This window comes from Camelus bactrianus, chromosome 8 (genome assembly GCF_048773025.1).
Source record: "Camelus bactrianus isolate YW-2024 breed Bactrian camel chromosome 8, ASM4877302v1, whole genome shotgun sequence".
Taxonomy (NCBI): domain Eukaryota; kingdom Metazoa; phylum Chordata; class Mammalia; order Artiodactyla; family Camelidae; genus Camelus; species Camelus bactrianus.
Window position 1 is genome coordinate 6664977 of NC_133546.1, and position 14507 is coordinate 6679483.

The 14507-nt window shown below is 39.5% G+C and overlaps 1 protein-coding gene across 3 annotated transcripts in view; it reads right to left on the reverse strand.

Moving 5' to 3' along the window:
• MAP3K4 (mitogen-activated protein kinase kinase kinase 4) overlaps nucleotides 1–14507 on the reverse strand; it is a 102979-nt gene that overhangs the window by 66612 nt on the left and 21860 nt on the right. For all 3 annotated transcript variants that reach the window (XM_074368039.1, XM_074368040.1, XM_074368041.1), the window contains exon 2: nucleotides 4625–4815. In XM_074368039.1, coding sequence (XP_074224140.1) covers nucleotides 4625–4815 — 191 coding nt within the window. The remainder of the gene's footprint in view (nucleotides 1–4624; nucleotides 4816–14507) is intronic.

The following is a 14507-nucleotide window of genomic DNA, read 5'->3' on the forward strand; positions in this document are numbered from 1 at the left end:
GAAGGCTACCTGGTACTAAATTTCCAATTATAAAAATGTGTCTATAGCAACAGCAGTTAGTGGCTCTGAGCCTATGAGAATAGGAATATTTAAAGAATCACAGAATCAGTTCAAGAAAATGGCTACCATCACTAAGGAGAAGTGTTAGTGGCTACTCTCGCCTCCTTTCACCACACGGTGCCCTCAGTTACCTGTGTGTGTCCTTACATTCCTTCAGGGATGCTCCTGATGGTACCTCCATTTATGGAGCAGAGAGGCTGGAGGGTGCACAGAGCACGACTGACCAAAACGCCGCAAAGCTTTCCATGCAGGTGGGAGCAATTCTCTCAAGATAACTAAAGAAGCACACCTCCGGGTGCTGATGCCTGTGCAGTCCCCTCCCACCTGAACTCTGCTGGGCCCTGTGCAGCCAGAAGAATGCAGCAGAAGTGATGCTATGTGACTTCCCAAGCTAAGTCATAAGAAGCTTACACATTACACCTCGATCTCTCAAGACACTTGCTCTGAGGGAAGCCAGCTGCCATTTAAGAAGTCAATTACCTAGAGACCGTATGCTGTGAGGCAAGCCAGGACAGCCACGTGGATGTCACCTGGGAAAACGAATGATGCCAGCAGCTCTCAGCCCAGGGGCCAGAGTCAGTGAAGGAGCTGTCTAGGACATCAGAGACCCAGCAGACACCACGCGGAGAAGAACTGAGGGCCCAGCCTATGACAGCACCTCCAGCAGCTGAGCTGCTTCAGCCAGGGCTCCAGACATCAAGGGGCAGAGACGAGCTGTGCCCGGCCTGAACACCTGAGCCCCAGGACCGTGAGCACAATACAATGCGTGTGCCTTCATATCACTTAAGTTTAGGGTGGTTTGTTACAAAGCAATAGATAAGCAGAAAATGCAAATATTATTGGTGACATTAATTAAAAAGATGAGTTCAACTCTGATTGCAGTTGTAAGATGAAGAGTATGATTCAGGGAGCCTCTGCTTGTTGCAGTGAGAAAGAAATAATGCACCAGTCCACATTTCCTTGGAAAACTTTTAACATAAATCTGACCAGTCTAATTCTTAAAAAGCCCTTGAAAATACTGAGAGGTCAATATAGTAGTATGAATCACAAATGTGTCTTAAATACTCGTCTCCCCGATTCAGCCTTCAGGTCACAGCACAAATGTCTCTTGTCCCAGAAGTCTCCCTGGGCCAGGCCCTCTCCACCCTCTCCTGGGGGCGCCCGCAGCAGCCCTCCTCCCTGGCCTCCGTCCCAGCTCTACTGCAAGAGATGGCACTGCCTGAGTATCTGCGTGATTCCCACTGGCGACAGGCTACCCACACCGATCACGTACATGCCTACGGGGCCAGCACAATTCTGAGTCAATGGAAAGAAGGAAGGAGAAGTACAGGAGGAGTGGGAGGGAGGAAAGAAGGGAGTGAGAAAAAAGGGTAGGAGAAAGGAAAGAGAGGTAAAGGGAAACAGAAAGGGAGGAAGGGAGGAAAGAAAGGCTCTGTGAATAAGTAACTATGATGGGAAAACACAGAGTGAGAAAAAGGAAAAGGGCTAGAAAGAGCAACAAGAGACGGATAATCCAGACGGGACCCACCCGGGTTGGAGTCCCACCTCCACAGCTTGGCAGCTATGTGACTTGAGTCTAAGGGTCCTGAACACTAAGTAACATTAAACAATGTGATTATTTAATTCTACTTTAAAATTTAAGGCAAGTAGTGAGAAAGAAATCTTCAGCTTACAGTAGTAAGAATGACAGCTAATACCTACTGAACATGTAACTCTTACAACACTGGAAGGCAGATTAATTTACAGATGAAGAGAATGAGACACAGAGGTGGCATATGCAGAAGGGGGCAGAACCAGGATTAGAATCCAGGCAGCCAAGCCTGAGCTCTGTCCACCACACCACGGAGTCCAGAAGCAGGGAAGTTCTCAAGCGCTGTTGTACCATCACAGCACGAGCGCCCCGCCAGCAGAACGCCAGCCACCACGGGCGCTGCAGGTCCACCTTCTCTCGGTATTCCTGAACGAGAGCGCTGACAAAAACAACTCACCAGACGGCAAGCACATGAAGCCGCTTTCCAATACACCCATGAGCAGGACAGCTAGAAAGAGAAAGCCTAGAAACTCTGTGCCATTTCCTCGATCGTAAATTGGAAAGTAATATACAGAACCTACATCTCATTGGGTTATTGTGATATTAACATATGTATTAATATATCATAATTCATGAAACATTAAGTGAAAAAGGAAGCCAGCTGTAAAATGGTACATATAGGATGATATAGTAGTCGCAACAGAAATACATGAAAGAGGAGACACTACAAGGCACAGACGGTAAAAGCTGCTATTTCTGTATGTTGGGTTCATGGATACTTTCATTTATTTTTGTCAGTATTTTATAAATTCCCTAGAACAAACGTAATCTTTTGCAATAAGAAAAAAATAAATTATTATGAATTTTGGTGTCCTAGGTTTGCTATTAAATAGATAAACAGTAGTCACTAGGACCCCTTCCACAAAAATTCTATAATTTTATGAAATAAACAACTGAAAGAAGTCAAAGAGGAAAGAGACAACTTTCCTTCCTCCTTCCGTCTGCGACACCGCCCAGGACAGTAACAGCTCAAAAAGTATCGAGTGACTGGTTTTCTGACTGATTAGTAAAGACGTACAGTCATCCGAAGTATTGCATTCAGATAAGCTTAATGCCTGCGGCTTGTACTAGGAAGAAGGGCCAAACTGTGCACCAGGAGAATCAGTTCTAAAAATAGTCCTGCCACTATCTCAAGCCTTCCGGCCTTAAGAAGTTGCTTTAAAACTCTGAGCCTCACTTTCTGAATCTATAAAATGGGAGAATTGTGTTCTCAACTCCTGTTCTAAAACAGTGTTAACCAACAAGTGAAGAAAAAACAGATGTCCTACTGGCACCATCTCACTTTACCACCACAGAGCAAGTACGTATCAACTAATACTGATTCAGCAGGAGCTGCTCCACTGACAGCATTTTAGATAAAGAACTTCTACAGGCAGCTGAGAAGTTTCTTTGCGACAATGGATAAATCGGATTGATTTTAAAGATAACATAATTGCAATGGAAAGCTATACCTTCTACAGAGTGGGGAGAGGGGTGGGAGGGGATAAACTGGGAGTTCTAGATTTGCAGATACTAACTGATACACATAAAATAGATAAACAAGTTCATATGTACAGCACAGGAAACTATATTCAATACCTTGTAGTAACTTACAGTGAAAAAGAATATGAAAGCGGTGTGTGTATGTTCACGTATGACTGAGGCATTGTGCTGTAAACCAGAAATTGACACAGCATTGTAAACTGACACTTCAATAAAAAAATATATATTAAAAAAAAAAGAAAAGAAAGCTATTACTTTCCAAAGAGGGTAAAGACAGGCCACAGGTTAACATCCTGCTACAAAGTTTTAAAAGAAAAGAAAAGAAAAAAATCTTCCCTGTGGAAAGAAAGACTCTTCACTACTGAGAAGTTCCTCCTGGGATGAGATCTCACGCAAGCGAGTAAGCACAATGAAGCCCGTTTCTCTCCCCTCCTCCTTCTCGAGGAAGGGCCAAGACAGGGACGCAGGGTGAGCTTGCCGACGTCACCCACGAAGAGATCAACGTGCGGAAAAAATCTGTGGGAAGAGAAACTCGGCCAAAAAGAGAGGAAGAACGTGGGCTAAAGAAAGGGAGAAACGGACCTGAGTTTGTTCTCAGGAGGGAGAGCATGAGATACGGGGCAATTTCTCAGAGGAGTTGAAGAGTGAAACCCCGATCTCGGACGGTATCGAGGAGACGAGGTCTAGGAAGCTATGGGATCAGTTTTAGGACAAGTGGCTTGCTGAAGTTAACAGAGAAATTCTAAGACCCAGGCTCCAGTGCCCTGAGTTCCACGCCAGAAAGCAGCGTACGAGGCAGCAGCAGGCAGCGCGGGTCAGCTCACCTCCCAGGACGCACAGCTGCGGCGAGCCGGGGGGAAGCAAGACGGGAGACAGCGAACACGCTCAGTCTCTCGGGCAGAACACCACCTAGACAGCGGGAGCCTAAACAGAAGGGCAAGTACAACACAGGGTCTGTCCGCGGTGGGAGGAGGGTGCCACCCAGGCTCCGTGCCGGAGAGAAGGGGCCCTGCTCACCGAGGGCAGCGTCCTGGGCAGGAAGGCTGGCCTGCCCCTCCCAAATTGCCCAACACATCATGTCTGCAAGACGGAATCTAGAAATTTCAGCCTAAGAGATTCAAAGAGTGAAGAAGGCCATCCATCCCGCACGCCAGCAGCTCTCCTGGGTGAGAGCGCCGATGCATCCATATTTGGCCTCGTCCACACCCTATAAGGAAGGCCAACGCCTCACACACTGACTTTAACAATTACTCAGGACAAACCTTGTTATCTCTGGAGAATTATTTTCTCCTTTATTAACAATACTGCTAATGGTAATAATCCAAAAAAAATTTTTTTTAATTTTAAAAGCAGCATAAAATCAAGTTTAAAATAAGAGGAAAAACTAACGTTATCCTAGAAAGGATCTATCAATAGTTAACATGTTATATAAAGATTATATACCAAGCGTGCCACACCCTTCACGTATTGCTTTTTAAGTACAAGATTTACCTTTCAAATTAGCCCGGCTGGCTGGCCTCCCTACACTGTTCCTCTGGTGCTTGGTGGACATGCGTTTCATCTGCCGAGGTGTGCTGGGAGGAGAGGTGCCATACAGATTCTCCGTATTTGTTTCATCTGAGAAGTCCTCTGGGTCAGACTCGGAATTCTTACAAGCTGAATCTCCCAGTGTGTACTCTTGCCTATGAGAGACAATAAGCAGAGAAAACATTCAGTAACATATTAAGTGAATTCAAATTTAAACTACTTAAAATTCCTTTTACGAACTCTCCCTAAAATTTTTCTGTGGATATGCATCCTGCTCAGCCTTGTCACCTCCTCTGTCCGTATTTGTGGACACTCACAAAGAGGACCGCTTTCACTCAAAGGGAGGAACGACTGTGCCTTCCTGCTCTCACCACGAGCACCCCAGGGATAGAACTGATGTGCAGTTTCTGCTGTTTACAGAATTCTTTCTAATGTAAATGAAGTCTAAAATTAAAAATTTAAGGATTCAGAAAAAAAGGGCAAAGGACTAGAAGACACAAATCAGACAAAACTAAGCATCACTGTGCACTCTAGTCAGTGACACGTGCAACTGGTGAGTGGGCAAGTCCTGCTCCTATGTCAGAGTCCACTCCTTTCTTGTCATGAGGCACAGACAGGGCAGAAAGTGCGACCTGAGCAGCAAAGCAGAGAGCACTGGTGACAGATGTTGGGCCAAGGTTTCGGTGTTCTCTGAAAGACTGCAGTGCAGCACTCAGGTGGCGTGTGGGGGAGAAGGATGATGGGGAAGAAGAAAAGGGAAAGAGTTTCTCTGCATCTTCAAAATGCAATCCCTCATTAACTTGGCCTCTGGAAACACATTCGGCCAATTCTCTGTCCCTAGGAGACTTCTCAAATAATACCACTATTTCGATAAAGTTCTATTTTTTGCAAAGCTAACAAAATAAAATTTAATTATACACAATGAGAATAAATACAATTCCAAAGGTCTACCCTATTCTGAATATTCTTTATAAAATACACTTCATATGTTATAAATATAACTCCAAACTATATCCAAGATACAACCAATTTTCTCTCTGATGATTTATATATCCTGTTATAAAATCAAAAACTATTTCAAAATCATGAGGGAAAAACTAAAATTATTAGAATTCAAATTTACAGTACTGAAATCTTTAAAGAATCCCTGCAACAGGTCAAAAACTGATTTTTTAACCAGATAAGAGCACTCTAGATATTGTGGTATACGTGCCCCCACACATGTGCACACACAATCAGACATACAGGTGGGATGTTCTGAAAGCTAACTGAAACAAAGTCGCACGACAAATATTATTACTTATAGATTAACTTGGAATTTCCTATATCCATTTCTTCGATACTCACTGCAAAAGAGCTGATTCAGCTGATGAAAGACATGGCTATAAACGACCAGGATGCTAATTTCATTTCCATATGGCTTTGTAGTTCTTAGCACAGGCTTTGGAAGACCATAGGCTTTGCGGCATGAGGGCCTTACGTTCAAATCTTGACTGTGCTGTTTACTAGCTGTGTGGGCCTCAGCCAGAGTATTTAAAATCTCCTCACTGCACATATATAAAATAAGGCTAATAAATATTTAAACTCCATACCTGTAAGGGTTAAATCCAATAACGCATGCTTAACAGGAGTAGGAACGGCCTGAGGACTCACTAAATGATGGACACCACTTGTTACTACAGGCCTCGGACGCGCCGTGCTCACCGAGCACCAGTGACAGAACCTGAGCTCTTCACCTACCTGCTCAACTTTTTTAAAAGAGAAAGTTCTTAGGACGAGAAACTTTTTTTTTAACATTTTTAACATATTCTAAATTCTTTCAAATTCAGTATTATAACTTTTTTCTCCATTAAGTCAGTGGTAAGGAAGGACTTTGTATTCTATTACTTTTGTATCTCCAATAGATTCCAGAAAACTGCTCAAACCATTCAGTGTTTTCCCACAATAATATACTTCATATATTAGAATGGTAATCACCAGAAAACTACAGCACAAACATTTAGTCAGTTAAATAAATCAAGGTCAGACAGCAGGGAATACCATGATAAACCGAAAGACGGGGTTGGGTGTGAAAGAGGAAGTAAGACCTTGTTCCAAACGCTCCCTCCGCATTGAGGAGGAATGTGAACTTGGGAGGCAGAAGACCTAAGGCTGAGTCCCAGCCTTACTGGACGTGTGACTGAGTACATGACTTAATCTTTCTAAAACTAAGAAGAAATAAATCAACTTAGAATTTGTAAGGTCAATATTCTAATATATTTCAGGAAACTGAGATGTGAAGATTCAAAAAACAAAACAAAATGGAAATAAACGGCTATGCAAAAAAAACTAAGGCTCAAACAGGTATAAAAAATGGGATGTTTTACTAGTATCCAGCAGTATTATGTGGATAAATGAATTCATGAAATGCAAAGTGAAAGTGGAGGAGGATTTTTTGAAGAGGAGCTAAAATGTCCAAACTTCGCTACGCCAAGTCAACGATGGCAAGCCCTCTGCCCTGAGGACAGAGTCGTGATCTCAGGACAGGTGAGTTTATGTTTTTTAAATAAATACCCCTGTCATATCTACAAGGTCCTGTGCTTTAGTTGATAAAAAGAACCTAAGAAAGCATGTATTTTAAAAAATGTTAACTTTCATGAAAAATTTAATTTGGGGAAACAGAAAAAGATATTTGTGTTGTATTGTCCTCCGATTGTGGATAAATTATTTCTTTACACATGAAAAATCTCATTTGGCTGCACTCTCCAAACAAAATAGAATAGTAAACCCCCTTAGTAATTCTACAGAAGTTGAGTTATCTCTTGTTTTCAAAGCTCCATCTATTACAAAACAAAAAGTCATCTTAGTCTTTATACCTTTACATGGACACAATAAACAACTTACTGATTTCAAAGTCTTTCCAAATTATTTAATTATTCTAACAGGAAACAAAGAATCACAGGGAAGTGAAAATGAATACTGTCATAAGCAATATATTAGAATGCAGTACAACATAATACATTTCATCCTTCCTTACTCATTATGCATCATAGAAAATGAGGTAGGAAAACATGTGCTGCCAGTCACCATATTTGTAATTCAAAATTAAAATGAATTTCAAAAGAGGCACTACACAAAGGTGAAGCTATTCATTTAATACTTTCTTAAGATTTACTTAACTCAGTCAAGATGGTGTTCACACCTGTAGGAAATGTTACTGGTTTACATTCCATCCAAGTAACTTAGTAACTTAATTACATGTTAGAACAAAGTCCAACATTATTTAAAGGAATTAAAAAAAGAAAAGTCTAGGACTCAATAAATAAAATTCACAATGTCTGCCACCTTATGGAAATTTACTAAATACAACCCTAACCAGGAGAAAAATCAACAGAAACAGACCAGAAATGATTCATGTGGAACTTGTAGAGAAGAAAAATATACGTGAAATGAAAAATACCTTAGAAGGAATTAAAGTCAATTAGATACAACAGAAGAAAAGATCAGTGAACTTGAAAACATATCAATAGAAACTACCCAGTTAATGAGAGAAAAAAATTAAGAGAAAAAGAAAAAGAACAAAGCATCAGTAATCCATGGGACAGTATCAACTAGTGTAGCACACATTTTACTGGAGTCCAAAAAAAGAAAAGGGAGGGACAGAAAAAGATCTTTGAAGAAACAGGCCTGAAAATTTTCCAAATTTGAAGAAAACCAGAAGCTCCAAGATTTAAGGTCAGCAAACTGTAAACAGAAGAACTATGAGAAAACCACCAGTTTCTGATTATGCATATCATAATCAAATTGCTAAAAACCAGTGATAAAGAGAAAAATCTTAAAAGCAGCCAGAGAAAAACAACTTAGTTTGGAAACTTTAGCTAAGAAACAATACATAATGGGGGGAGGGGAGGGAAATCAAGCAAAAGTTTCTTTTTTTCCTTTTAAAAAAAACATGTAGACACAAAATCTAAGAAAATAAATACATTGTAAGTTCAAAAGAACTTGCATCATTTCAATTAACTAACCAAAAGCATCCAAAACCTCATTTTGTATTAGCTCATGTGAGATGAGCTAATGTGGTCAGTTGACTGGTTCAGAATGTTTCCATGGATACCAATTATTTTGGATGAGGAAAGTAGTACAAGGTCTCCATCAGCTGCCCTGAAACATTTGCCTTACTTGTGTTTAAAAACATACAAATGTGAAATGTCTTTCTGGAACTAAACTTCTGACAGGCACATTAAACAATGTTGCATTCTTTTAACATAAAACTCTGCTAAAGTACTATACACTTGACAGTCTGGTCTAAGAAATGCGTGTCTTTAACTCAACCCAAAGGGGTTTCATGCAGTTTTTAAATGAGTATGTGGAAGACAAAAATTCAAGTGACTTGGGATTAAATAGTTCTGCTCTGACATAGTAGGTAAACCACATGGCGCCTGAAATAGCTCATCTATAAAATGATGAAGCTAGATTAGATGAGCTTAAAAACATCTGTGGTTTTGCAAAAGCCCTTTAAAAAAAAAAAACTGACTTCATTAAAAGTTCTTTAGCAAAGTCTTTAGACATAAAGTATTTTATTCCATTATGAGTACAGTTGTCACCTGTTTGAGGTTCTCTCCACCACCTACACTTCCCCATTAATTTATTCTCTATTAAGTAATAATTAAAGGGAGACTTTTGCTATTGGGGGAAACAGAGGAGAAGGGTAGGAAGAGGGGTTGGATTTTCTGTTTCTTTTGTAAAGAACTTGCAGTTTGCTCAGCCTGCAGTATAAATTAAAGGGAGCTAAGCTAAGTTTGAGGTGGCATGGTTGGTTTGTATTGCAAGAGCCAATTAATAGCTGATCTTTATTATCAGCCTGTAGTTGAGCATTTATCAGCTTACCTCCACGTGAGCTGTTATCAAATCTCAAGTTTATCCAACATTCACTATTTAACTTTTGCATTCAGTGTAGGGTCTTTGTAAACCCAGCAAGTCTTCTTTATTTTTCAGTACAGACACTCAGACTTTTTTTTTTAACTAAAATTCACTTTTTTAAACAAAAGTAGATATTTTAAAATAAGATTTTCTGTGGAAATGAACAAGAAACTATCCCCTCAACAAGACTGGAAGCTCCATGAGTGCAGGGACCTCATCTGTCTTCTTTACCACTGTATACAGTGTCTGGTGCAGATTACACACTCAATAACTATCTGGTGAATAAATGGATTTGTGAGGTTAGTAATTTTATCTTTGACATTTTAGACTTAATCATCTAAATTCTATTTAAATACAATCACATTTCATAATTTAAAGAATATAAATTTTTAAAGGATATAAGAATTAAAGATTATTGATTTCTGACAATGTTTAAGTGATATCGTACCCCTAGGTGCCAAGATGCCTATCTACTGACCAAAACAGCAGCAATGGAGTATGGTATAAGGAGTACTAGTTTTGGAAAAAGAATAACATGGGCTGAAACCCCTACATCCCACACTTATTAGTAAGAATCCAAGTTTAATCAAATTATTATGTTTGCTTATGAACACTTTCATTTATTAGAAGACTTCTTATCCAGTATCACTGGGACTTGTGGTCAGTTAACTTTTAAAATATATTAAAAGCATTAAAAATGAAGCATGCAAATAAAAAATTTGAAACATCTTTGGTGACTGTTACTTTGGTGGCCTTCCATGAACCTGGCCTCCCAGTATTCACATCTTTGTATAATCACATCCTCTTAATGTGGGATGACCCTGTGATCTGCTTTAACCAATGGAACAAAAAGTGACTCGGGGCCAGTTCCCGGCCAAAGCCTTAAGAAGGCTACCCTGTATCCAGGGGAAGCTAGCCACCAGGAAAGAAATCCAACTACCCTGAAACTGCCATGGTCTTCAAAGCCTAACTAACTAGCCAGGTGGAAAGGAGTGAAGGAGGACCTAGGTAGGTCAAAGTCTGGTTGAGCTCCACCCCAGTTGAGGGCCAGTGCCAACTTGCTAGCCGGTGAGTAAGGCTATTTTGGACCTTCCAGCTGTCCCTGAGCCCAAGCCAACACCATGAGAAGCAGAAGAACCACTCAACACCATCACAGATAATAAATGGTCTTTATTTTAAGCCATTAAGTTTTGGTATCATTTGTTACATTACAATAGATAATTGACACACATATGAAAGTTAAACATTTTATTTTTACTTTAACCTCTGAATAAGTTTTAATCTGTCAATACTTTGATGAGGCCACCACCTTGTCTTTCAGTGTGTGCAGTCCCTGAAAAAGTCGAGTCAACTTTGTCACATGTACCACAGCCAACGTGCAGCACCTGCCATCTCCACTATTTCTTTAAGATGGAACAAGAATTTAAACACTTCTGCGGAGCAATTTTTCTGGATGTTTATGATTTTTCTCCCTATACTTTAACAATTCTCTCCAATCCCTAATTTGATGGCAATTTTCTTTTTGTGACCTGTCTTGAGACCTTCCAAAGCATTTCAAATTAGTTTACACAGAAACTACAATTCTCTTTTGCATTCATGTTTCATATATTTTGTGTAACAATTCACTAAATTATGCAATTACAATTAAAACATACAACAGACCTAAAAAGATTTAGGGACAAACCAGGAACTCTTGATAAGCATATAGGTCAACTGGGAACAGAAAATCACAGGTATTCTAGAGAGGATCCTATCAGCCCTAAGCATTCATGATGCTGTGAGCACAGACAACATTTTTTATAGAAGAAATGGATAGGTTAAAGTCGGAAAAAGTTAGGTAGGTGAGTGGATAAGACCTGCCTGGCTTAGATCTTCTAGAAGTCTTTTGTTTCATTCATAGATTTATACAAGATATACTTTATCAGTCTTGAAGTAAGCAGAACAAAAGAGAACACAAAGACATAAAACATATATATGAAGAAAAATTACCCCATATGGATAAACTTTACTCATCATTAGAAATAAAAACAATTATAAGTTGTTTAAAAAATATTTTCAGATAAAGGCTTTCAGAAAGTAAACTCATAAAATTATATAAACAAATACAACAAAATGCTTTAAAGACTTCATATCATTATCCTTCACTTCTGGTTAACCAGAAGACTATCCAAAAAGAAGTAGAACAAAAAAAGAGAAAGGTTTCAGAAAGGTTTTAGGCACTTAAATACATGTGAGACATGCTACAGATGAAAGACAAATGGGATTATTTCTGCTATTTCTGCAGTTTCGCTGCAAACAGTTGAGTACTTAAACATAAGAACTTCTGATCATGTTCCCCGCCTCTGGAAGTGGGGAAACAGCTGAGCTAGGGAAGGGACTGCTTGGCTTGAAATCATAAGGACCATTTCCACAAATAAAACCAAGAATGTGATTTTTAAAAAGGGGAACAAAGAAAAGACATTTTCAAGTGTGCTTTCTTATTTCTGCCAGTTCTAACACCTCTAAAAATGTGTGGGTATACCTATATCTTTATCCAAAGTTTTGCAAATCAATACTAGATCGTATGGGTATGGATTAGCAAGCAGACAACCAAAGAGAATAAAAACTCTTCTTGGGTACACCTGGTTGTACGGCAGTAGTGCTGCTGGGGACACTTCTTTCGATACAAGAAGTGAAAATAAGCACCATTCAGTCTCACTGTGGATGCAATTTACAATGAAATGCCAACCAAAAAAGTATTTAAAGAAAAGCAACATAAAAGTGATGATTCATTCAAAGGTTGCTTTAGGCTTAAGTAAAGAGAACTCTGAGACTAAAGCACGGAAATTTGAAAAAATGAAAATCTGTGTCAAATCTGGGAGCAAAAACAAAGGGGCTTACACTATGCCAAGTGCACACAAAACATTTAAGAATTTAAAGAGAAGTAAGACAAATGTTTAAAACTTTAAAGACAGCAAAAAAGAATTATGATCTCTCTCTACCTACTCTTTCTTACAAGTGAGAACATTTCTAAAAATCTCCTTATTCTAATTCAAACTTATATGTGGAAAAAGTATTTTATATCATGAATTACCTTCCATGTCATTCTTAGAAATCAAGTACCTGAAGAGCCACTTTCTGCAGGAAAACAAATGAGCTGTCTGAATCTGAACTGAAGTTATTAAACAGTTAACTATAAATATGCCCTACGACATACAAATACACTCAAAAGATGAACTCCAACTGTTGAGGGAATAAACCAAGGAAGCAGCATATGACACTTTCTCCCAGAGTTTTCAGTGAAGAAAAATGGAAAGAAAAGTAGGGAAAACAGTAAGGACAGTCTGGACATTAAATCTCTCACCTCTGCTTTGACGTTAGCATGCAAAGAGCTCATTTACCTGGAGACCAGATCTTGGTTTCCAACACCATGCTCCAACAAAAGAACCAGAACTTTTTGGAATGGCTGACTCCAGGACTGGGGCAAGGAAGACGTAAAATGACTCTGGGGCATCTTGTAAGTGCAACAAGTGAGGAAATGTATATTAAAAAAAAAACCAAAAAGCCAATGGGAGCATGTTAAAAGGACACAAGAGGAACTGAGAGAGCTGTCACTAGGCAAAGGTAGAACAATCTGAGCAACAAAATAAATGACAAAGTGCTGGATTATAATAATGAATTCATGAGTCCATACTGATATGAATAATTACTATATAAATGAACAGGAGAAAAAACAAATCCATACAGAAAAAATTCAAATATTTATATAGCCAAGTGACCATGGTTAACATCCTCAGTGTTAAGTCATGTTGAGAGCAGGTGCCCTGTTATGGTGAGAAGGGCACTTCACCTCTTTGGTCATCCTCCCAAAACCCATAACTCCAGTCAAACCATGAGAAAAACACCAGCCAAACCCAAATTGAAGAAAAGTGCATAGAACACCCGACTGGCACCACTTAAAGCTGTTAAAGTCATCAAAAAAAAGTCTGAAAAACCGTAACAGCCAAGAGGAAGCTAAGAAGGCATGATGAACAAATATAATGTGCTGTCCTCGATGGGATCTGGGAACAGGGTAAAAAACATTAGGAAACATTAATGAAATTGGAATAAAGTACAGAGCTTAGTTGTGACAAAAGTACACAGTAGCATAAGATTTAACAAGAGGAGAAACTGGGCACAGGATACATGGAAATTCTTTGTGCTTTCTGCAACTATTCTAAAATTAAAAGTTTATTCAGAAATTAATTAAGAATGCTAAATGGACACCTATTCCATGACAATGCTGAAGAAATTTGGTGTTACTATACAGGTACAAAAGACTAAGAGCCAGCACTAAATGAAAATGTAACATTAATTATAAAACTAAAGCCATTCTTTGTCAACATAGCCAATGATTGTGGTTATAAAAGAATTTTTAAATGGCAGGTGAGGAAATCCTACAAATGGTAGGTGAGCGACTTCTAAAACTGGGATATGCATCAGATTTCTATTTATGTTTTTCATGAGCTATATAACTTGTTACACAGTAATAAACAATTTTCATTATAACAGTGTAACTACCACCTTAGGCACTGAGGCACTGAATACTGACCATCTGCCAGGCCCTGTGCTAAACAACCTACATAATCTCATTTAATCCTTGACAGAGCCTATGGCCCCATTTTGGGAAAGGATACTTTGCCCAGATGGCCCATTCTTGTTGATTATGAGAATTCTCATGCTCTCATTAACAGATGCCTATCGCATGCCAGGTACCCAGACACTCTACCAGCGCCATGCCGCTTAGTCTTCCCAACGCTCCTGCAAGAACTATCACAGCCCCTAAATTGCAGAAAAGGAAAAACAGCTGCAAAGGTAACTTGTCTGCTCTGGACAGGAAGTGTCTGGGCAGAACTGGAGTTCTGGACCCTCCCACCCTTAGCCCACGCCTCACTCCTAGGTCACTGTGATGTCTGCCCTCTCCCAAAGG